Source organism: Fistularia commersonii, chromosome 25 (genome assembly GCF_037954325.1).
Source record: "Fistularia commersonii isolate RoL2024-O1a breed Wild chromosome 25, RoL_Fcom_v1.0, whole genome shotgun sequence".
In the NCBI taxonomy this organism is placed as follows: domain Eukaryota; kingdom Metazoa; phylum Chordata; class Actinopteri; order Syngnathiformes; family Fistulariidae; genus Fistularia; species Fistularia commersonii.
In genome coordinates, this window is record NC_141308.1 from 6,348,591 (window position 1) to 6,374,542 (window position 25,952).

At 38.2% G+C, this 25,952-nt stretch overlaps 1 protein-coding gene across 4 annotated transcripts; it reads left to right on the forward strand.

Annotated features, from left to right (window-relative positions):
* Positions 1-632: 632 nt before the first annotated feature.
* tcf3a (transcription factor 3a) lies at positions 633-25,264 on the forward strand. Of its 4 annotated transcripts, XM_086172713.1 has the most exons (21): positions 633-800; positions 4,014-4,103; positions 4,373-4,445; positions 13,141-13,214; positions 14,293-14,368; positions 14,963-15,003; positions 15,140-15,275; positions 15,836-15,885; positions 17,480-17,579; positions 17,936-18,072; positions 18,196-18,346; positions 18,469-18,527; positions 18,664-18,742; positions 19,313-19,389; positions 19,497-19,670; positions 19,796-19,907; positions 20,031-20,163; positions 20,740-20,811; positions 22,570-22,805; positions 23,237-23,377; positions 23,469-25,264. In XM_086172713.1, the coding sequence occupies exons 1-20, from the start codon at positions 780-782 to the stop codon at positions 23,368-23,370; spliced, it is 2,025 nt and encodes a 674-aa protein (XP_086028839.1). In that variant the 5' UTR covers positions 633-779; the 3' UTR covers positions 23,371-23,377; positions 23,469-25,264. The 4 variants fall into 4 exon arrangements, with proteins under 4 accessions (XP_086028839.1, XP_086028840.1, XP_086028842.1 ...); XM_086172714.1 differs by lacking the exon at positions 22,570-22,805 and having other exon boundaries at positions 20,740-20,981; XM_086172716.1 differs by lacking the exon at positions 22,570-22,805.
* Positions 25,265-25,952: the final 688 nt, after the last annotated feature.

Sequence of the window (25,952 nt, forward strand, 5' to 3'; positions counted from 1 at the left end):
CAAAAAAAACTTCTCATCCGCGCTTTGCATGTGGACGCGTGCACGCGCGCGCACGGCCCCGTGGTCCTGGCACCGGCGGGGAGCCGAGTTACAGCGCGAGGCAAGCCGGGGGCGGAACGGGGTCCGCCCCTAAAAGCTAATCTCGAAAGATATTTGGATAGAACACTTGTCAATCAAATATTCATCCAATTCAATTGGTCCGCGCTGAGATATTATCATTCCATCTTCTTTTGGTCCAGTCTGTTAGGCTCGACGCTTTTCCTCCTCCGCCCCTCGACATAGATCCCTGCTATTTAGCGCTCTCAACAATTTGCTTTGGCGTGCAGACTCGAACCGCTGATATATTTGCGTTATTCTAAATCCTCGCTGCGTCACAGTGGACACGTCTACAACCCGCCGCGTTTGTTTTCCTCGTTTAAGTTGAAATCGGACACCACCGATGTTTCTGTGTCCATGTCCTCCCCCGGGCTGCCGCTGCGGAGGAATACTTCTTTGGAACCGACAATGTGGAGGCTGTTAAGATGTCTACTCGGGGAATGAAATGGTTACAATTTCAACAATATTGCAGACGCGTAGCGACGCTGGAGTTATGATTCGTGTGAGAGACGAATTCACAGTTTCGTGACGAAGACAACGAACGCTACGAGGCGGCAGGCTGGGCAACACAGCCTTTCCTCATCTTCACCAACCCACGGTCCGGACCACGGGGGGGGGGAAAGGACCCTGTCCCCAACTTTGTTTTTCCCTCTTCTCTCTTTACCCGTTTATTCCCCCGTTGGATGCCACATTGCTATTCCCAGGTAAATGTCTGCTTAAACGCACCGCCGTGACAAAGCCGTGCACATTGGACGTCGGTCGCCTGTCAACCCCGTCACCGGAGTCATTTTCAAGTTTTAAGCGCATTCGCCCCCTCCTTCACCCCCCCCCCAAGTTCTATTAGAGTTTCCCCCCGCCGGGAAAAGCAGGGGTCTTGGATTTTAGTTCCCCTTTGGCCTGTGCGGACACGCAGTGTTACCACGGGCTGTTAGGAGCCGAAGTGTGGTGGAAAAGTCGTCTTTGTTCACTTCAATAGGCTATAACGTTACGGTACATTAGCATATTATCAGACCGAGGTAGCCCTCCTCCGGATTCTGATGTCTGCGGTCCTTGGATGAAGGTTTTTTGGAAACAAACATTGACATTAGCCGAGAATCTGGTGCGTGGTTGTTTATTTGTTTTTTGTTGTTATCAAGATAACCGCATTAAAATGAGATTACAAATCCACCTGTTGTCCGAATGCCCAACGATGTTTTTAACCCATTCATATGAGCCATAAATGTGCGCACTTGAAATTTGGAAGTTACGTGTTTAAATGCGGTTATTATTTGTTATAACCCTCCGCCCCGGTCAAGAAGCACCTCGTATGTACAACAACAAACAGCAAGAAAAGCAGTCAGAATTTGGATTTTTTTCCTTCAGAGCCCAGTGAGGAAAACTCGGTATTTTACTTTTGTTTTGGAAAGACTACTTTTTATTCAACATTCACCGCGTTTTCACTACTCAGCAGAAACTTGCTGCCCGAGTCTTTGTGTTCATCCGAAGTCCTGTTCGACGTGAAAGCAGGCAACAGGTTTTTTTTTTTTGGTCCTTTTAAACATCTCGCCGGATGTTAAGCTGTAGATGAGCCATGGGAACACCGAACGTAGATAATACACTAGGTTTTCCCATTTTACAAGCGTTATATTGGATTCCCCTCCACCCCCCATTCACTTTTTTCCCGATGGAAAGATAAAATGTGGGGGTAGCTCAAGACAGGCTAGTGCAACTTCCATTTGTTAGGAGGGGCTAAACACTTCGACCCCCATTTTGACCTCAGTCCATTAAAACTTACAATTTAGTCTTTACAGGACATTTTTTATCTAAACAAATTGATCATTTAGAGTTAATTATATATTTTTGTCACAAATTTGTTTTTATTCATCTTTGGTGAGGTGGTGGGTACTTTTGTCTATTTTTATGTCTTTCTATCTGAAGTTAATGTAATATTCATATGAATAGCATCGACAAGTGTAACTACTCATGCAGGCCACACTGAATTCAAAATTACAAACGTAGTCAGAAAGACTGCTGCCAAGACTTAATGTACAAATGTCTATGAAATGCAAATCTTCAACTGAAATCATATCTCTATGGATGTATTTTTCATGGAATATGTTGATTACATTTCGGGGGACATAAATTTAAATCAGCAAGGTATCTTTGACAAAAATATCAAACTGTATCAATTTTAAAGTCATCACTGTCGTCCTCATATCCATGTTAATCTGAGATTGTAATGGGCTAAGATATAGTAGTTTTTTTTTTTGAAAACCCATGTGTAGAATTTTGCCAACATAAGGATAGACAAAGCAAATCAATGGCATAGCCTGCTTTTTGTGGTAAATAATGTTGTGGATATTGCATTTTTAAAGAGTATGATTGTCCAGACAGCCACTGAAAGTCTTTGGCTTTAGTAGTTGTTTTTTGGTAATTAATTTTAGAGTAGAACTAAATGTAGATCCCAGTTCTGAATTGCTTGATTTCTTTTTTTCTGTGTGACACATGTCACCTTTCCTTTTCATTAACTTGCAACAAAATAATTGGTACAAAGTTACAAGAATTCAGTATCTCATAGAATCTTGTTCATATTAGGCAGCTTCATTTTAGACTGTCCAAGTGAAAGGAATAAATTGATCTTGATTATAATTTAGTTGTTAATAGGGTGTAATGCTACTAATTATCCCCTTAAATGGCCTCTGAGTGGTCGTGACAGGTCCATCCACCCACCAGTTCCTTTTGTGCATTATTCATGACTGATGCATAAGAAATTCAGACGGTTATTCTCATTCAATAATTTTATGTCGCAAATCTGCTGTCATTGATGGATGGGATTTTTTTTAGATGTTACCAATCCTCAACTTGAAATACTAAAGATGCGTATTTTCTACCATTCAGATTTGGGGACCTTCTTACCCAGTTGGTGATAATAGGAATGTGCCCCCATTTTGTCAGACTGTTTGCATTATTGGGTATAATGAAACAAATTACCATCTAAAATGACTATGAGTATTTGTATTGTGCAGCCAATCACAAATATATGGGTAATTGAATTTGACAATAGTTTATTTCTAAAGAATTGTAAAAATTTCTGGTTTGGTATAATTATATCTGTAGTTTTTTTAACACTTTGTGTTTAATTCAATAAGTAATTCACTACCACATTTACATGTGCCCAGACAATTATAACTCTGTAGGATTCATTGATAAAGATCATTTGTTTGTTTTGGAGGTAGGAGAAGCGGCCTGACCTCAGTGGCTACAAGAGTGCAGATGGCCTGTGGCTGAACCACAGTTGCCCCTGTTTGATGTGGTGTTCCAGGGAAAGACAGGTTACAAATGTAACTCCAGATTGTAGGAGTATAGGCGTAGCCTGCTTAAGTGCTTAAACAGGGGGTTCATCTTTCGCATGCATGTGCAATAGGGAATATTTTCTTTTGCTCCCTTGTGTTGAGCACAGGATTTCTTAGGTCCACATCTGTAGTATCTAACTATTGTGCGATCTTTTTGGCGACATCAGAATTCTACATAAGCTGAAAAAATGTGACAGTGACTTCAGGAACTCAGGACTATATTTTTTTCCACGCTAGGTTATTGATTAGAAAATATGATATAAGGGATGCATGTGCTATATATGATGTTATTTGGTCGAAACAGTGCAGCGAGTGGAGCAGACAGTTTACGAATAGCACAGTTTGTTGGAGAGGAGTGCATAAATGACATTGAACATTAAGAGCCCATATAAGCGATCTCTTCTCAAATAGTGCTTGTATCTCTTGTAGTTTGTACTTTTAAAAAAAACATACTATTGAAATCCTTTTAAAATAGTGCTTCATGAGCTTGCACATTCATAGCCTCTGTGTGCCATTGCCTATCAGAATAGTGAACTATCACACAAATGGTGAAAATACTTATATTTTCCTTACCTCTGCCTGTAGCTGAGACTGAAAGGGCCAAAGGAACAGCAGCAGAGAATGGCTGCAGTGGGAACAGACAAGGAGCTCAGCGACTTGCTGGATTTTAGTGCGGTAAGATTTCATTGAGGATTACTTGAATTTGTCAGAAATGCATCCTTTACAAAATTTGAATGAATGTCAGGGCAACCAGGGGTTGGTCAGTTGCTTAGAGTTTGAAGGACTGTTGTCTTTACTTGCTGAAATGGTAGCTAAATGGCTAACAAAAGGCAGATATAGAATCATCTCATCACCTGTTGGGTTATTAAGACATACTGTAACTCAACAAGTAGTTAGATAGACTTAAGGTGATTTTGCTCATGATTTCCTCCCTATCCTTTTAGATGTTTGAGCTTCCAGTTTCAAATGGCAAGAATCGCCCTACTACTCTCGCCAGCAGTCAGTTTGGAGGTTCAGGTAAGTCAAAAACAATCCCCTTTGTTTTTATATCCTTGAAGACCTCAGTTTAAGTGAGATATCATTTTAAATTTTCTTTTGAGTCTCTTCATAATTTGGATACAAAATATTAAACATGAACTCAACTGTCATTTTAAAAGGGGAAGTAAAATTCTGTTACTAAAATAACATTCATTTCTTTCACCTGTAGCAAAAAGGCAGTGCTCTGCTTCAATGTAGTAATGCATTTCAGAATTTCTTCCAGTCTCACCACTCTATCCCCACTGCCGTTAGTAGACTTTTAAATGGTAATGAAAAAGTTATCGTCCTGGTTCAGCAAATATTGTGTTGCATTGCTTTTCTAGAGTACCAATTACTAGACAGAGCTTCAGAGAGTTTTTGTACTGTATTATATGTGAAGCAATAGATAAAGGGTCATGTCCTTCCTCATCCACGCCTTGTAAGTGTCCCATCCCTCACCTTCTCAGCTGTTGCCATTCAATCACAAATGACAAAAGCAGTGACAAGGAGATTGATGGGGATAAGATAATTAACCTCCTTTGCTTCCTCTGTGAAAAAGGGATCCCAGTACTCCTGCACTCCCTGTATTAATCTTAGTAACTATCTAGTGTTGTCATGAACATGTCCAATGAAAAACCAGTGTCAGTTTTAAGATATCCATGAAGCTTAACGTAAACTCACACTATCATATAAAAGACTACATTTTGTCTATTCAATTAGCTAGTCCATATTTATCTAAAATGGCTGGTGCTGATGCATTGCTATTAATTTGCAGTAAAGCAATATCCGTAATTAAAGTCAAGAGAGGGATACACCAGAACCAACCAAGTTCTAAACCAAATAGTCCAGGATATTTTTTAGGTTGTTAGGTTTTTAAAAAAATCAGCAAATGTAGTTAAATAATCATAATTCAATTGATCTTTCCCAGTGGCCATCAATAAAGTATTGTCTTTTAAAGTTTCTTGCGTCACAATTCATACATGTTTGTACTCATATAGACAACAGAAGTTGATTTTTTTGTTTGTTTTTTAAATTTAATGTGGCCTTGGTTACATTTTTGGTCACAATGATTAAAGTATGTGGCAAAGTGTGGACAACCCCTTGAAAATATGTGAACAATGTGAAAGTTTGTTCTCAGAGCATATTAGTTAATGTATTTCCTGATTAAGATAAAACCTTACTAATCTTTACATTTGTCCTTTTAATGACAAAGTTACTGAAAAGTTAATGCAGATTGAGCACCACATTTGATCTGGACCTGTTACTGCTGATTTATTGGTGATGTTCGCCTTGAATGTACCATTGTGATGGATGAACAACATTGTTGGGGATTGGCTGTATTAACAGTTTTTATACATTTCTTGGTGAATTTTTTCATCTTTTCAGAATTCATGTCATAGCACAGTAGCATGCACTTAGCATGGTAAAAAGGCTTGATTTTAAAGGCCATCAAAAATTAGCATTGATTTCATTACAATTTTATATTGCTTTAATTTGACAATAGAGATAGCTTACTGAAATGCCTCAAATGAGTCACATGCAAAGCATAGACCAGTACAGCATTTTTCACTAGCCCCCACACATCTGAAACAGTGGTGGGTGATGGTTACCATCTGCAGCTCTAAATGTCCAGGCATCGCAGCAAAGGGCCATTGTCATCCCAGAATTTAAGGATAAAGGTTCTTACAGAAAAATCATAGCAGAAGACCCGGGTTTTTACACAGTGCATGCACAGAGCTTAATTGTAACTCTGAAGAAAAGAGATTGGATGAATTACATATATTTTGTATCTGCCAAATTTTTATTTGCTGCAGGCTGCAAAACATCCATGTGGTATCTAGTCAAGTGACTACAAAGATGGTCTCAAGTCAGAGTCCGTCAGTGGCTTTGAGACTACCACCCTTTTACAAGGCTATGTGGTGTTACTGTTCTTGAATAAATTTAATCTGGTCAAGTGGCGGTGTCTGTAAACTGTGAAATGTTCCTATGGTGGCTCTGACAGAAGCACCATAATTGGTAAATCTTTAATTAAATCATGTCTATTCAAGGCTTATAAAGTACTGCGGTTACTGATTACTGCGGGTGTTTGTAAATAGATGTTAAAGTTAGGAAAACAACATTTCATTGTAATGATTTAAAAAGAAATGTTGAATTTTATCAATTTCTGACAGAGTAGAATTATTGAATACATCTTTTAATAAATACCCTCACACTCAAAAGTTGAAAATCTTCTTGACTTATCTGAGGCTCCTCAGCTCTCTCTTGAAGCACATCTTTTGGCTAGCAATACAAATTAAACAGGATATTGAAACTGAGATGAAAGGTAAGGCAAGCTGAGATTGGGTGGGGTATAAGGGGCTCTTATTCAGTCACAGCTAAGAGCATGTCCTTTTGTGACAGCAAGATACATGCTTACAAATGCGATAAATAGATGCTATCAATTTAACGGCTGCCTATGGTATTATCCTAAAATCTTAAAACCATTACTGACCCTGAAATATCTCTTATGTGTTCATCAGTCAATCTCTGTAGACTCAGAGGTTCACTTTCAAAATGTTTTTGTCAGCTTCTTTAAAGGTTAAGACATTATTTCAAATTGTTTCCAAATATATTTATGTCACTGGAGCTTTCTCATCATTATTAGAAATTTGACTCAGAGATACGGTTATAATAATAACATGATTGTAAAAAAAACTTTTATGGAATATTTAATGATAATTTTCTGTGCTGATGCTATTGAAACTGTTTTCCTGAGTTTGACTACCTGTTGTATTGTCTGTACCGATGTACTAATCTGTTGAAACCGTGGACAATGCTATTTTCTTTTTCTTTTGTTCAAGCATATTTGGTTGAGGTTTAATTGTTGAACCAGTGTTTTACCACATTTTACCCACAAGCTGCTTTTCTTTGAAAAAGTTGACAAGTGTTAGTTGGAAAAGATAAAGGCACAAGTCTGTGAACATGAAATTGCATTAGCAATATAAAGTGGTTCAAGATATCGAGATTCTAAATCTATGTTTTAAGGTTTATTCTACAACACTTTTTAGAAGCACTGTTTCCTCATGAACATAAACATATCTATCCATTTTCATTCTTGTTGTATTCCATTGTGTTTAGTCATTCTTTTGTCAGACAGTGACAATTTAGAACACCAAGCATATGGACCAACAGTTGAGATTTGTAATGTGATACAGAGTCAGAGAAGGCATTTGTTTGGACTTTTCTTTCTTCTATTGTCAAAATGAATCACGATCAGAAGCCATTGTAACTTTCAGGACTAAACATTAACCTCACTGGTCATCTATGTAAAATAAGCTGATCTGACGCTGCTTTTTCACTACATGGTTTCGACTTGACTGTTTAGGTAGTTTTCCATTACTTTATATTACCTCCCCAATTGGTTGGGGTCATCATTGCATGGCGGTGCAAAATTACCATTATGCTGTTTTGTGAGTAACCCCAAACACGCAAACAATAGAGTACACGGAGACAATAGTGTATTTGCTGCTCGGTTTGTGGCTTTTTGTCACACGTAAAGCAAGAGAAGAGAGACAGAAGACTTTTGGTGGCAAGATGAAGCAGCTGTGCTAAGATGCAGCGCTCTTACATGTTTTAAAAAAAGTGGAAGGCTTGATTCTTGTGTCAACTGCTGCGCTCAGTGAGAACATTCTCTGACCAATCAGTGGCTGGCAGTCTGTTGATGTCACGTTTGATTATCAACTTGGCTTACTGGGAATCTCACTAGATCAGGTACAAAGGAAAGCACTGGGTGCCAGGTACTATCCCTAATGGAAATGCAAAAACAACTGAGTTGACTCATGCTTGAGCTGTATCGTGGAATACTGTTGTGCCACAAGACAACCATTCTTTTATATACACAGGTTGGATCTGTCATCTTTTTAATGTACAACCAGCACTCATTATCTCAGTGTCTCAACACTGAATGTAAAAAACTATCATCTAGTTTGACTGTCTAAATGAAATATTCCCAACCAATATATAACTCATTAGAATATACTGTTCTTGCTATATTTCATCTGAAAACGTTAAGGCAGTCTAGACCTTAGTTATTGTATATTTTAACTATGATAAACACAGGTCACTGCCAAGCCTGCTGTTTCTGGGGACCTTTTCTAAAAGCTCAGCCCACCAGTAAAACGAGAAATTTTTCAACATATAAGAGATTTCATGGCCATGGATTTGTTCAAGCCTTAATTCCCCTCTTAAACAACAGGGCTATTTGTTTACAGAAATCATTGAAGTTTTTGAAAGAAAGGAAAACAAATAGTCAAAATGATCAACCATATCTCTCAGCATATACTTCTGCAGAGAGAAATACTTAGGCAGAGAAATAAGTAAGAGCAAGAATCAGCTAGTACCTGAATACAATTGGCTACTATTTCACTCTCTAACTAATTATACTGTAGTCCTTCTCTGGTAGAATCAAACTATATTGTTGTAATCGTGGCCTGTTTCCTTTTGGGATCAAATGTTGCTTTTTTTCCCAAATATGGTTAAGGTTTATGGTTTATGGTGATTCAAATTGAGGAAACCTCCCTCATAGAGGCTTCCTCTTAGATGTAGGGTCTTGTCTCTTTTTCCTTGTAAGTATTGTCAAATTCTTCAAATTACTCAGTAAGTTCATGTTCACTTTCAATTTTTTGACACTGGAAAGTGAGAATTCTGAAGTTTATATTTAACAGTGGATGCAGAAGAAAAGGAGATTCAGATTTGCATAAAAGGTTCCAGTTTTCAGTTGTGTAAGTGAAACAAAGAAAAGACGATACAAGTCACAAGTAGGTTTTGTTACCTACCATAACATTATATCTTAAGTATATGTCAATACCAGCATATAAAAACATACAACTTTTTCATGCATTTAGTATTTAGAGAATACTGCATTATGTTTGTGTAATCATCAGTAACTCACAGGTTAAAAAAGCCAAGTTCATGTCATTGTATTTCGTTCACTTTTTCATTAACAGCGTTCAGTCTCTTGAGATCTCCCATGACATCAGGCTTTGTGTCTGTGTGACTCATTTTGCCATGGAAGGAAGAAGGTGTATGTAGACTAAACGACACATTTAGTGTTCGATGCCGTGGGCAGTGTTCCTATAAAAACTAAGACATGTCTGCAAGTCTGGTCAATGTATGTCCTGTAGTTTTAACCATGAAGCTTATGACTCAGGCTGAATGTCTGTTTCCAGTATCTCTTCCTGTGTAATTATCGACTAGCCGTGCTTAAAGGGGCGTTGCATGCTGAGAGAAGAAGCGTGTCTGGGTAGAGAATATGTCTGGTGTGCTCACCATTTTCTCCTTTTTCGCAGTACTAATAGTCTGAGTGGTGCATTACATGGGCATCTCATGAATCTGGAATGAATCAAGACTGTAATTTATGACAAAAAACAAATATAATTTTTTTCAGAAGCTGAATTGATCTAAATCATCATAAGACTGGTAATATTTTGTATCTAGGCTAATCCCAATTTAAGTCTGAATGGAACTTAAGTATGAATGGATTTTTTTTTTTCATAATTGAGGAAAAATATTCATTTGTATCACAGTGTGATTTTTGGACCATCTTTTATAAGAAAACATTCTCAAATTAAGAAAAACAAATGCACTGTTTTGAGACAAGACAGTTGTATGTATTAGACCTACCATCTGCAATCTGCAACCTACAATCTGCATTCATTGATGGGATTGTGGATATTTTTCACTTCTTTCGATGTGACTGCTATCTCCCCACCCAATTATTCTCTTAGAAGCGGAATTATAAGCACTGACATCAGTGGACAGCTTTGTAAAATCACTGCTTCTGGGGAACTTCCAGTTGTCTGTGGCACTGCTGGAAAACTCTTGAACACCACTAACTCAATGTAATTGTTCCAATCCTCGTGCTAGTCTTTTAGCAGTCCAGCTTAAATCCTAAATGCTGTCCCTCCCTCCAAGGTAAGTGTATGCCTGTGCAACAGAGAGATGCAGTAATTGTCTTTTCTACACCAAAGTGCACTGCAGAGGCTCCCTTGATGGCTCAACCTTTTCTTTGGGACAAGCTTTCCAGTGTCATTATGATGTGCACTCAGAGCCCCCGGTCTGTAGTCACTGAATATGGCTACTTTCCATTGTGAACAGGAACAAGGCAGAATGTCTTTCCAGGCTCAACTTGAAGATGAACATGTATTAAATCCATGTATAGTTATAGTCAAAATATGTCAAGGTTCCACAATTTTAGCAAACCAAGCGAAACCATTCTAATGTGAGTAAACCTTGGGTAATTTCAAAGATGTCCTTTTTCAAATATGTGGATTTCAACTATGTATGTCTGTGGAAAACAATAAATGGATAGATATCAAGGCCTTTCTTATTAAATTTTTAGAACATATGGATGTGCATGACAAGTTGGTCATGCACAAAGATTTACCTTTTCTAAACTCATTCATATTTTCCTTATGGACCACTCTGTCCTTGATTTCAGGATTCACCGTATAAAGTCTAAAATACAGTCAGACTAATAATAGAATCTATAGTCTCTTAGTTATTTTGCCTTTTGACTATTAATTTGTCTGTGAGTAAAAAAAGAGTGGAGTTTAATGTGCATTCAAGTTATCAACTGTTTTTGTGAGCTGAATACGTTTTTTTTTTTTTTTTTACCCGTAATACACATTGTTTTGTAACAACTGCTTAACCACATTGTCTGAATAAGAAGCTCCATTATAAGAGTAATTATTGAAACACTATCATTATACATTGAAGTAATATGATGTGAACGCATGGTGACAGTTAGCTGTTTTTTTTTGTACTGTTACTGAGTATTAGTCTTGAATGCAATGCATATTTCTGCCAAGGCCTGTGTGTAGGCATCTGTGGAAAATATCTGCAGTTTCTATTGCAGGGAATGAGTGTCAGTTTTAGAGTTACCCATCAAATTGTTACCCTTGCAACAGGTCTTGAGTGCATTAAATCTATTTGAATTATACAGCTGTAAAACCTACCATCATGTATAGGATATACATTCTAAATTGGATTTTTTTAACAGTAATATATGCCCACTTGAAGTAATTGTTACTTGCTTGCAAGTTACAGAAAACTTTACATTTGTCAAGTTGTCAGAAATTAAATCATCTTTGTTTACAACTTTCTCCCAACTGTTGATGCCATGTCATTATGTTATCAGTGACACACTTTTAGTCTTTGCACTTATCTAAATGACAGTGAGATGTTCAGTATTTCTAATCTCTCTGTATGGATAAATTCAAAATGACTTTTTCAGAGAGGCTTTGGAGTGTCTGCTTGATTTCTGTAACTGTCTTAGCTATGAATTGAAAAGTACAAATATTTTACTTTGTGTCTTTTGTTGACAACTCTGTCTCATGTTGTTAACGTAAAAGCTGTAGTACAAGATAAAGTAGCGCCCTCAAGGTTAGGTTACACATGAAATACAGCTCTTGTGGCACTTGATATTAATGTCAAGGATGGGGTTACAAATTCCCTGATACTGACCTTATTCTTCAAGAAGCACAAGTTTTGACTGAATACCTTTTTATATCTTAGTGTACCGGGGTGGGGGTTGGGGTAGAATCAGTGCCAATAACATAAAATTATACAAATGTTATTGGCATTTAAAGTTTTAATGGCTGACTGGGCAATAGTCAAAGTATTCAGCTTTAAAAGGGGGTATGTTTAAAGTGTACTGCAATAGAGTTTGGTTTATTTTGAGATGTAATTGATACCTAATGTATAGCAACATTTAATTGAAAGGATTAAGAGTTTTTGTTATCTTTCACTTGTCTACTTGCAGAAAAATTGAGGGGCTTGTCTTTGCCATCTTTGATTGACATGGAGACTAACTGTCAGAAAAGGGACAAACAATTGTCTCCTTCATCTCTTATTCTGCTGGTGTCGTGTGTATAGATCACAGTTGTCACGGCAATCTAGCAGATCTCGGTGCTGTGGACCCATCATTCTGTTAAACTGCTGATCCTGTCAGGATTCTAGCCTGTTTCAGCCCCCCATCTTCTCCCCGCTCAGCTTTTTAATTAGACAACAAAACAAAAAATATGAATATTCATAGAGCTTAGCTTCATTAATATGCACAAGTATGTAAATCAGGATGCAATTAAGCTTCAGCTTTCCCCTAGAGATGCTTTGTTGCAGTAGTAGAGGAGATTGAGAGAAAAGCGATGGCAAGAATTTCTGCTTCACCAATCTTTGGAATCACAGCTTTCCAACACATTTAACTTTCTGAGAGCTGAAGTCTTCTGGCCAGGGATAACGTGTCAGTTATGTTAGATTGAGACCTTGCGTTTGTATTTAGGCAAAGGTGTTGTCGAATGTGGGAGATTACATGGGCTATGAATGACTGTTGCCATGGAAAATGTAAAGGACTAGAGTGGGAGAATGGAAAAATGTCGAGAATGGCTCTGGGAGTCTCATATGAGGTGTTAATTATTCAAACTTCCCACAGCTCATATCTACAGTATGTGACAGTGCTGTCACTATCCTGTCTGTGGTAATGTTCAAGCTGTGAAGTGTAGCCTTCACTGGATGTTATTTTCCGGGGCCTGAACAACCTGTACATATTCAAGTCAAATTCTAAGTCCATCAAAATAAGACATAATTTTTCAAAGCTAAGATGCTGACTCCTCTAATTCATTCTACCATTTAGTGTGTAACACATTTCTTTGTATTTCAGGTGTGGATGAGAGGAGTGGGTCCAGTCCTTGGGGGCCAGGTGAACAGAACAGCCCATCTTTCAGCCAGGGGAGGGTACAGTAAAATTTTATTCAACGCATTGATATAGAGCTCGTATATACTGTTCGCTTTCAAGACTGCAGTGAAACATTGAGTGGAGTTGATATACTTAAAATATTTCTTATGCTTGCACACAAACAACCATTTAAACAGTTATTCACTTGTCATACCATGATTTCACTGTTCGCACAAATTAAAGCTCTGAGCATACACTTTGAGGAACCTGCCCCAGATATGAGTTATTTGAAAAATTTGCTTGCATCAAATATGAGGTGGCATTTCTGAGATCATCAAATCCAGTGGCTCTGAAGGTTAAAGAAAATGTCTTTTCAGAAGACTATTCACAATTGCTAAATTAGGCACACAATTCTCTTCCTCTCTATGGCTCATTGGATTTTTAGCAATGTTCTTTGTTCGATTAAAGTACCTAGTATTCATACAGGTCTGCAATAATTCTAAGCAGCCCAGACTAATTTCCATCACAATTTAAAAGGATTACAATTTTATCAGTTCTGTAGTTAAACTATCATACTGTATATTCACAGTTGAACCCGTGAGCCCACAGAGGCAAACTGTTCCCTAGTTTATCACAAAAGAAGATATACTGGTGATTAAATGAGTAGAAAAGGCACTGTCAATCATGCAGCTTAGAAAAATTCTCCAGAAACATTCTCTTACACCCAAGGGGAAATACATTATAGAAAATACACCATTTAATAAGATGCAAGACAATTTTTATCAAACTAAAGTAGAAATCTGATATAATCTAGTAATAATAGTCTATAAAAAAAAACACTCTGTAGCAAAATAGCTATTACATGAGTTAATATGGTAATGCCATTCAAGCTAGCTCTTGAATGCCATAATATGCCACTTAAAACAGTACCTCCTGAAAGACCTTTGAAAGCAAAATATCAAGTCCTCGAAAAAGGTAATATCGAGTCCATCTTAAATATTAGGGCTGTTAAAATGATCTAAGTGTCCTGTGTTGTGCTCTAATGTCTCATCGTATCATATCATATTTTTGGATTTTTAACAATACTGCTTTTATAGATTTCTTTATATACCTCAAGTCTTATCCTGTTCTCTCCAGGGTTATGGTGAAGATGTTATATACAGTGAGCAAGAACGCATTGCTTCTGGCCCTTTGTTTGGACCAGGGATCGTCGGTAAGAGGGTTAAAATTGAATTTAACTGTCAAACTACAGTTGCTGTTTTTTAAGTCCTCGTTTGGTTATGGGTCATTGAAATACATATCAGCACACTTATATTTATGGTAGGCATTTTGATTTTTTTTTTTTTTTTGGAAAGTTGACAGGCAGGTAAGATACTAATGTTCTATTTTAGTCCCCCACAGATTAAGCCTTGGAGAGCAAACACAGCAGAGTAATCAGGAAGGATGTGGAGAAGGAGTTTGTTTGTGTGTTTTATTCTGTGTGTTCAAAGTGGGGGTGGGGATGGGTGTTGTAAAGAGCACCCATGCACAAACAGGGCTCTCCCTTGGGATTTTGTTGGCCTACAGCTCTCCTCTGTTAAACTGTCAGGGGAGGGATGCAAGAATGGGCACAATTGCCCCTCAACCATTTATAATGGGGCAATTTGTTGTTGTTTTGTTGTCCAGAGCCATAAATAAACCACATCATATATACATACACAGCAGATGGGAGGCACCCAAATTATGAGAAGGGAATTGCTGGATTGGGATTTAAACACCCTAAATTTCACGATCACGGCTTAATTTCATTTTCTCTTTTTCCTAACAGGCAAGGCTGAGCGGGGACCATACTCATCATTTGCATCACAAGTAATTTGTAACACCCCTTCTCATGCTATTTTTGTGAAATTCTTGTCCAGCATATTTTTTTCTATATCCGTCACCATACTGAATTGAATTCCTTTATTATCACAATTCATTTATTCTTCTATCAAACCATCTGTAGCCCGGCTTTATGCCCAGTGAGATACCCATGCCTAGCCCTGATGGCCTTTCTCCGTCTGGCCTGAAATCCAACACTCAGTTTTATTCCTCCTATGAAGGCAGCAACCCACGCAGGCGACCCTCACAAGACCGCATTGGTAAGATTTTAGGGACTTTGTGTAGGATGCAAGATTGTACTTTGACTTCATTGACATTATTATTGGCATCACCATGGCCCTATTGAATTTAATTATGTATTTAAAATTATGTGTTTGAAATCCTGACCTGCATAAGAATAGTTTTGGATTTTTAGCATAACAATAAGCAGTCTTTGACTTGAATCAAACAAAAAATTATAAAAAAAAAATCCTCATGTCTCGTCCTCAACTGATCTTGTATTTGCTTTCCATCAACCCAGTTGCTATGTTGGTGACTGCCTACAACTTCTGTAAAATCCTTTGAAAGTTAAACATTCTGCCATGTTGGTCCAAATGTACATGGTTTCTTTTTTTATTCTCAATATTTGAAGGTCAGTACATGTCAGCACATTTTTTGAAAAATCTTACTTCTGTTTTTGGGAAGTCACTGAATAACACTCGATTAGAATGCCTTTTGATCATGCATTAATGACTAGTCAGGAGTCACAAGTGGAAATGTGTTTTAGTGATCAAGAACATGCTGTTTCACTCTAAATGTGACTTTCATTCTTTACCATCAGAACCACAGCCTAAAAAGATAAGGAAGGTTCCCCCTGGACTACCCTCCTCTGTAAGTACTTATATCCAGAAATACTGCAACTTAAAACTGTTTCTAAGGCCTCAGTCCGTCCACAGAAGCCAGTGTTCTCAGAATACATCCCTTTTTACATTTCATGTGGCATCTCCTCATGGTTTGCTGGGGAATAGCTGCATTACAGGACATTCAGCTCATACAGCTGTGTAGCTGCTGCACGAGTATAAAAAAAGGAAAACAGGGAAAAAAGCCACTCATTCATCCAGTCACTCATTTGTAGTGTATTTATAGTGTGTTGTATTTGAAGGCCCTTTGCTTCATGGCCACATTTCTTCCCTTCTGCCAAGTATACTCGTTAGCTCACTGAAGGGAATTCATACTGGGGTTTGATGGTTCCTACGCCACCTCATTTTTTCCTTCTCAGCCTCACTCTCTAAGCACCCTGTTTCCTTCTCTTCTGGTTTCTTCCTTTCTCCCCCTCCCATCTAACCCCACAACCCCTCCCGTACGCCACCACAAACAACAGCTCTCCCCTTTCTCTCTCCCTCCCCCATCCCTCTATCCCAGCTGCCAGTGGAGTTGGCAGCCATCCAGGATTCGGCAGATGGTTCAGTAATTAGGAGTGCATCTCTCCATTCCCTCCTCTCTTCTCCCCTCTTGCTTCTCTCCCTTTTCTTTCTATTTAATCAAATTACAGAAGAAAACTTAAGTCTGTTTGGATTTGAGTTTTCGAGGCATAGTTTGATACTAGATTTTTGTCTACAATAGTCTTGATTTAGAAGGATATGGTGGCTAAGAACACTAGACCCCTTATAACCAGCATAATGTGCATTCAGTCCAACTGCATCCCCCATTCTTTGTCACATTGTGTGTGATTTTAACTATTCAAACTATTCAGAGTTTATAGGATATTTAATGCACAGTGCCCAGTTCACCAGTTTGCAGAAATACTGAAACTTTTTAACAAATCAAACACAAAAGAAGTATTAGATTAAATTAGAAAAAAGAACACATTATACAAGATTTTTTTAACTGTTAAAAGTACTGTAAAGATTTTTTTGGTTTTTGTTTCTTCAGCTAAACAAAACATTATTTTTAAATAAAAATCATGCCTTTTAATCAATCCACTTGAAATTCAAAGTACAGTTGTAACAATGCCTTTAACAAACAATGCATTATGAGTTACACAAATTACACAAGTTATGTGTAACACTTGTTCATATTTATTACAGAAAGAATGAGAGCAACTATTCTTAGAAATGTAACTATTATTACGTGTATCAACATCTTTAAAAAGTTTCCTTTGTTTCTTTTGTTGGTTTTTCTTTGTACTAAATTCTTGTGGAAAATAAAAAAAAATCTGGGCCAGCAGTTTGCCCATTGATACAGACCAGTGGACCTTAGTCAACAATTTAATTATCTTTGAACTAGGAACTATTTTTAATGGCTGCACTATAGATTTTTTTTAAATGTAGTGCTTTGCTATATGCCTATATGCCTAGAATACAATGCCACACAAATGCAAGATAAAACAAGTTGAGTGTATCATATTGCTACTTTATAATTATATACTGCAATGTGTTTTAAAGGATTGAGCTCCAAAGTCTTTTTTTTGTTCACTTTTATGTAGGTATATGCATCAGCCTCAGGCGAAGATTTTAACAGGGACAATGCTGGCTACCCGGCTTCTAAGGCAGGAAACGTCTATCCACCTCCATTCTACATGCAAGGTCAGTTGACAAAAGAGTTGGAGACGTTCACATTTTGTACTGAAATTTTTAATCTCTCTCTGGTTATGTTTATTGCTCAGTGTATTTCACATCTACATGCATAAAGCCCTGTAAATCTCTACTTCTGGCAATTTGACTGTGGACATTTTTATGGAAGTCGGGGTGAACTGTGATGTGAGCTGCATGCAAGTGAACACCCTGTGGTGCCTTGGTGTTGAATGGTGTATCACGGTTGAATGAAGTCATCACAGTAATGTGACATGTCTCATATGTGGCCTTCATTGTCTTTTCATCTCCTGTGGCTGGTTATCCCTCAACCCTATTGCTCCTCCCTCCTTCTGGATTCCCCCTGACAGAAGGCCTCCACCCGCCCTCTGATCCATGGGGTTCTGCTGGGTCGATGGTTCAGCCTAGTTATCCTGCTATGCTTGGCAACCCACCTCATCTGAACCAGCATGGTCCCTTCACTGCCATAAACCCACAAGATAGACTGGTAAGCGCTGTCTTCATATATGGTCATCTTTTTTTTTTTCTTTCTTCAAGCCTTTACAAATAAATTTGGGGGGAATATTGTCTTTGATTGTGCATTAAATTATTGGGCCTCCTTGCATTCAAGAAACGGCAGCCACTACCCCTCTCTCCGCAAAATTATCCCCTGCCTGGCAGTGAAGTAAACGGGGCTCATCCTGCCAGCTTCCACTCTGGCTCTAACAGCTTCGGACCCTCTAGCCACACACCCCCTATGGCTGGCACTGACACAGTTATGGGTATGCCCTCTGAACCTTTGAAGTGTTTAGTTTCCGTCTTATGTTTTGTTGCAATACTATCACATAGCAAAATTATCAATAAGAACTGGTTGCAGTTAAATCTTTACTATCATTCTTTTAAGCCAATCGGGGAGCAGTACCTGGAAGTTCGGGTGATGAAATTGGAAAAGCTCTGGCGTCTGTAAGTTTAACTAAAATCCAAAACAATAATCCTCACATGTTTTATTGAAGTTTCTTGAGTGTACACATTTATTTGAAGCTTGTTTTAAAAATACTCCTTCCATTCAGTTAAAAAACAGTCACCTCTGTCCGCTCAGATCTATCCTTCAGATCCAAACAGTAATGGCTACTCCTCATCACCTTCAACCCCCTCTGGTTCTCCTCAGGCTGCATCAGGTCAGTAAAAAACTTTTTCTCACATCTATAGCCAGGTTTCATGTCTCCAGCAACACACTAGAAAGCCTGTCTTGAAGTAATCAACCCTTTGAAAAGTGTTGTGATCAAAATTGATGTCTACAATTTAGTTTAATTTATTTAGGAAAAGCGGGGTGACAGACTTTGGATAAGTAGAAGTTAATGAATGAATGAATGAATCAATCTTCTTTATCAACATTATCAACATTTGCCTTCAATACATCAATCAACCCATTCATTATCTATCGCTTGTTCTGCACTTTGGGTTGAAGGAATGCTGGAGCCTATCCCAACTGTCATTGGGCAAGAGGCAGGGTACAACCGAGACCAGTCGTCAGTTGATCAGTCTATCCATCTATCCATTTGTCTTAAATTTGTAATTTTTGATTCAAAGTTAAAACAACATCAAAATGTATGCTGTTTAAGACAAATGACTTAACAGAAAATGAAAGTTGATTTGCTTCCAATGTATTTATTAAAAATGAATTTCATTTCAAACAAAAAATTCGAAAAACGTATCTAAACAAATGCTATACTCTGGACTTCCTCCAGGCTCTGCATCTCAGTGGACTCGCTCTTCTAGCCAGGGAACACCTTCCCCTAACTTTCAAGGTGGAATTCAGTCCATGGTATGACAGTCTATAATAATTTGTTTTTGTCAATGAAATGAAAGCCACTGAGATTACACTCTATTTCAACATCTTCCTTGATGTAATTGTGTTTCCCACTTCATAAGGCAAATAAACTGGAGGACCGTCTTGATGAAGCCATCAATGTTCTTCAACGCCATGCCAGTGGACAGGGTGGAGCAGGATTGGCTGAAATGCACAGTCTGCTCTCATCTGGCTTAGGGTTACCGCAAACCTTCAGTAGTTCAGCCATTGGGCTAACAAGTCGTCTGCCTGGACTGGTGAGATTTATTTATTCATAGTAGCACAGGGTAGCACTCCCTGTCTTTTTTTACCTTAACATTCACATTTTGGTTCACTTCAATATACATCACCTTGAAGCACTGTTGAAAATATTTTCTTGAAGGTCTCAAGTCACCATGAGGACTCTGTTGGTATGCCCTCTAGTGGAGTACTTGGGCACAGTCACCATGGTTCCACATCTGTGCTACCCAGTTCTCAGCCAGAAAGTTTCACAGGTGAGACTTGTCACTCTTTTCATCAGTGAAGTTTAATGTTAGAATTAGACTGTGTATTAAAATGTAATCTACAAATCACTGATTATTCATGGTCAGTGACTTAATGTTTTCATTTCTTGTCAGGCCCAGCTGGTGGCTTAACTCGTTGCAGTGGTGTCGATATCAAACGAGAGAAAAAAGAGGAGGATGAAAACTGCTCTGTCACTGATAAGTCAGAGGATGAGAACAAAGACATGAAGAACCACCTTCGAACAAGGTGTCTTTACTGTCAGCCGTTGTAATGCAATGCCTACTGTCATTTACTCTATTGGCTACTATTTCAACATGTGCAATACAGTAATGGTTCAAGTATGACATCAGATTTCACGATACAAAATGTGACAGAGATTGATCATGTTTTTTTTATTCAAACAAATTACTTAATGTTTCATTTTGCACTTTATTGAAAAGCTAGATTTTCCTGCATTATTTTTAAATCAAGATTACTGGACGAGTTTGAAAACACTGCCCGCATTATTCTAATGCTTAGATTTACCCCATTGCTTTCCTAATATCCTTAATTTTTCTGTTTTCTCAGAGGTAAAACAAATGTTTTAGAACTATGCTGTCTTTTTGTGCTTCTGGCCTAAGTTGCCATGGATCTATTGTGGTATTACTTTAAAAAGGGGTGCTTTTAAAATTATTTGAGTTCCCCTTACTCTCCAGTTGTAGCACCTTTGAAGTGTAGACATTTTCAAGGGCATTTAGTGCACATCACAATCAGTACAAGTAAAAGAATTGCATACATACTGTTGTGTCCCTCCCTCCTCATCTGCCATTGGTTTTCCACTAGTCTGAATGATGATGATGATGACGATGACGATCTACCAGTGGAGATTAAGGCTGGGCGAGAGAAAGTGCGCAGGTTGGCAAACAACGCCCGCGAACGTCTACGTGTGCGGGACATCAACGAGGCTTTTAAGGAGCTGGGCCGCATGTGTCAGCTCCATCTGAACTATGAGAAACCACAGACCAAATTGAACGTACTACAACAGGCTGTTAACGTAATACTCAACCTGGAGCAGCAAGTCCGAGGTCAGTGGGTGTCCAGGGAGGAAGGAAGAGGAGGGGATAGTTCGCTTGAAAAGCTCAAACTCTCACATGGCTTCACTTCACAGATTCTAACACATCCTGCTAGTCCTAATCATCCATTTCTTGTGATGGAATTCATTTTAGTTTAACTACCTCAAATAATGCCCAGTACATGCCTGATGGTATATTGTGTTTTGATAAGCTTCTAAAATATAATCTGAAGAGAGTAGTGGGAATGAGGAAATGAAGCTGTGTGGTTGTTTTTAAAAATCCCCAGTCATTGCTTTGTCTTTTAATATTTTAGTTTTCTGCTAACACATACTGGATAAACATTCTTTGGGATTTGTTGAATTGCAGTATGTGTGACCTTGTCTTCCAATTCTCACCTAAAATACTTATACCTATCTTTGCTTCACCATTTGACTGGATTAACAAATCTATTGTTGACTTGTCCGTGAAGGTTCTAGATCATCCAGGTCATTATCAATTGTTGTCAAATCATATTATGGTAAATGGACTTAGTTTCTCACAAAGCAGCTAAGTCCAGTTACCATGATAAGATTTGACAGCTATTGTGGACTTGCATTTTTCACCTTTGAGTTTTCTTTTTTCAAGAGACATTTCAGCTTATTGCTTCCCCGATACATTATTGTCTTCATTCTTTTCTAACCCTCTGCTCATGTTTGCTCACCAACATGCACACCACCTTTCCTTACTACCTAAACTCACCATTTAGTGATTAAAAAACAAGCAGGCATGAAACCAATTAGTCAATTTCATGTGTTGACAGAGACTGTGCAGCATGTCTCAGTCTTCTCAGTCTTTAAATGTTAACACATTCATAATGCTGTTTTGTTTCTGCAGTATATCCATGTTTCTATTCACTCCCCTGCCATTATTAATTTTTCTTTTCACAGATGACAACAGTGAACTACTCTTCCTCATGTGAAAATAAATACATCTGCTGCTGATGTATTTAACATGATACCTCCAGTCTCTGTCCTTGCCTCTATCTCTGTGGCCTTTTCTATGTGCTCCACTTGGCAGAGGATGTTGCTTCCTCTCTCCCTTTCTTTCTCTCTTTGCACAACTTTTGTCATTGTGCTGGACAGTCACCATAGCCCCTTAGATTCCATCCTGGACCCCAGCGACCAATTATATCTGTTTATTAATTATGATGACAGGTGATTCAGCCCTTTTCACAGCAGTTAACTTCTTTGATACAACCTTTGCTTGAATTATGTGTCTTAGCTTTATGAACTTGAAACCTTTCATATTTGAGTGAAGAATCTATAATCTTTGTAATGTATAAACTTTAGATCCACCTCTGCTCACTTGCCTGCAACACAGCCCAACTCCACTGGGAAGAATCTTCACCAATTTCATTAATCTTATCCTGGCTGCAGAACTCTAAGCTTACGTCATACTTAGTTATTTGGCTGTAACAGGGCAAAAATATCCTGAGGAAAAAGATATCGCTCAAGAGTTGTAGCAGCTTTAACAAGAACACCACTATTGGCAGAGTGAGGTTTGGGATTTGGGGTTTTAAACATACCCTCCAACTCCACCCACCTTTTCCTACTGGCTGCAGTGTTGTCACGGTGACCGATGAGAACCTAACTGCTGAGGAGAAGGAGCAGAGGGAGCGTGAGCGCCGCCTAGCTAACAACGCAAGGGAGAGAGTGCGTGTCCGTGACATAAACGAAGCCTTCAGAGAGCTGGGCAGAATGTGTCAGGTTCATCTGCAGAGCGACAAAGCCCAGACGAAACTTGTCATCCTGCAGCAGGCCGTTCAGGTCATATTGGGCTTGGAGAAACAGGTCAGAGGTAGGTTGGCCAAAACTACAAGTGTTGCCAGCCATCTTTTATCATGGCTGGAAAAGCCACCTGATCATAAGGAACCTGGTTCTCTGGAAGCGTGCTCTCACTTCACATAAAGTGTCTTTTTTTTTTTTTTTTTTTTTTTTGCTTTCTCGTTGCTTTTAGTCTGTTTAAACTGGACAATCAAACTACGAGGAGAAAGGGAGAAAATGGGAGAGATATCTCTGCTTTTCTGTCAAACACTTAAACTCATCTCTTTTCATTTTTCTATCTCACCTTTCCCTTTTCTTCTTACGCCCTTCTTGGTTTCTCAATGTGCTGTATGTTCAAAATGGTAATTTCAGGCTATGAAGAATTTCGTAATGAAAAAAATGCTTTTTTTTTCCCCATGCGTTTTAATATTTATATATGTATATGTCTTGTGTCTATTTTCAAAGAACGCAATTTGAACCCAAAAGCTGCCTGCCTGAAGAGAAGAGAGGAAGAGAAAGGTGTAGACACCCAGATGCAGCTTGGAGGGGGCCACACTGGTCTTGGAGGAGATGGACACAACTCTGTAAGCCATATGTAATTCCCAGGTGAGTCATGCTTTTTTAAATTTGGTAATGTTTACCTGTTTATGTATATGAAAGGTAGTTGATGAATTTTTCATCTCTTTTTCCCCTCTAGTACCTGGTGATTGTACAGCCGTTTGAACACGTGGCCTTAATCTATCACTGTCATATTTCTCGGTGTGTGTTAATCAACTTGTAAAGCACACACTTCATTGCTGACTGAGGAGGTGGCCACATTCCTGACAATGGACACACAAATAACAAACATACTCACTCAGAAAAAGACAAGCGGATCTTTACTTTGCATCCCTTTGACCCGAGGACACCATTGCGGAGACAGATTTGGACATGAGGATGTTCTTCTGACCGTTTCTATACAAAATTCTGAAAAGTTGCTTTGCAAGTTGGGAGCAAACCTTCCGGCTCAAATGAACCTTCCGGCTCATTTGCTCACGGAGCAAAGCCAGGATTTTTATTATTGGATAATAATTTGGCATTCCCATCAGAAAATGTAGTCTTACATTCATGAATAAGAACGCCTAGATTTGTACTCTTCTAGTTGCTGTTAAACATGTGCCTGAAACAGGCCTAACGCATAGTGTTGGATAATATAAATCTCTTATATGATGACTGAAAGCCTTCCAGCCATGTTTGCGTTTGAAAGACTCAACAGTCAGAGAGCTCACTCCTCTTTCTGGTATGGCAGTAATTCTGACTTGTATCATAATCGTCTCGCTTTTGCTGAAAAGGTAACACTGACTCACACTTGGCCGGTCTATTATTGTCACTGCCATGCAAGTGGAATGGAAAGACTGCCGGGGGGAGGAGACCCACCACTGGGAAAGACACAAGCAAAAGATGGCAGGATTCACCGTGATTCCGAAACAGATGTGCCCATCACTTTTGTCAAGAAAAGAGGTTTCATCTTCACATGTCACACAGTCAGTATCAGCCTCCTGACTCATCAGTCTGCCCTATCAAACCCTGACATGGTTACTTTGTGTAAGTTTGAGAAAGTTTTTTTATTGTGTTAAATAGCATTTTTTGCTACTAGACAAAAAAAAAGAGCATTGAAAGGGATTATAAGTTTTAATGCTACCTTCTGGACAATTAACTCAGTTGTCATCAACTGAATTGTTTTGGTTGTTCTGTGTTGATCATTGATTGTTTTTGTTCATAATTTCCACTTTTGAACAACTGCAAAGTTCGTTAAAAGGATCTTCCTTGTGTAGTTTTTTTTTTTTTTTACTTGTAAAATAGTTTTACTGTTAGATTTTTTTTCCATTTGCGATGCTTTTTTTTCTTTCTTTTTTTTTTACACTGTTGAATTTTTAAAAGAACCTCACTTTAGATTCCAGGAACAAAGTGGTGTATTCTTGTGTGCCAGGTTTCTCAAATGTTAGAAATGACAAAACTATCTGGCTGTAGTGTCACATGTTGTGATTTCTTTTTTTAATTATTATTTTTTTTATGAATACATTTTTCAAACTGAACCTAGGAGGCCACTCTGATTGGATATATTTGGTGCTTTGGATAATTATGTTAAAAGATTATTTTTTCTTAATTTCAAATCCTCTCCTGTAATTAATGTGCAACCCTTTGACAAACTTAACTAATTTGAGTTTTGGGTTGACAGAGTGCACAATCTGCAACATATAGTAATAAATATCTGGTTTCTTTATTGTATAGATAATTAAAATTAATCCAAGAGAGTGGCCTTTGTCATTTTCGTGACTTTGGGGGTTTTGTCATTGTTATGCAACAGTGCCTGAACATTTCTCTGCTACATAGTGGATGATATGAATTTTGGGGATTTACAGATTGTACTTTTTTGTAGAAAACATATTGACTTCATTCCACATATGACAATGTCTCAGAACATCTAAATGACAAATAAAACTATGACACTGACCCCCTCAGTGGCCTTGTCATTAGATGTCATCTGACTAACAACTATGCTAAGCTGTTCTTCAACTCTCATTTTCACACACACACACAAACACACACACACACACACACACACACACACACACACACACACACACACACACACACACACACACTTTGTCCTTGACTGGCATCTGCATTGACATGTATGTACAGCTGTATGATATGTCCTTATCAACTTTATCATCAATAGCCGATAATGATGTTACAAGATTTGTTTAACCTCTATCGGTCATTCTGTCTTATCAATGCCCCATTGACCTGCCACAGCCTATTTTGTCATCCTTCTTGAGAAGGGATGTTCTCATGTGGTGATTTGTCATATCAAGACTTTATTTCATTAAGCAAAAGATTTGTCTGAAGTATCAAAATATAAGCGTAATACTATTGTTTGCTGATGCATTTTGTCATCCACAGCAAATGACCTGCTACAGATCTCTCTGTCTTCATACGTGTTTGAGGACGATATTGATGTAGAGAACGTCCTCAAAGTGCCTCCAGTTTCCTATTTTTATATAAAAAGTAGATATGAAATCTCTTGTGTACATAACAGTAATGTAGCAATAAATGTGCCATTTTTAATAACAACTCACCGTCATTCAGTGTTTTTAGCTCCAATTTTGAAAAATATTCTTATTTTCAACTGATATGT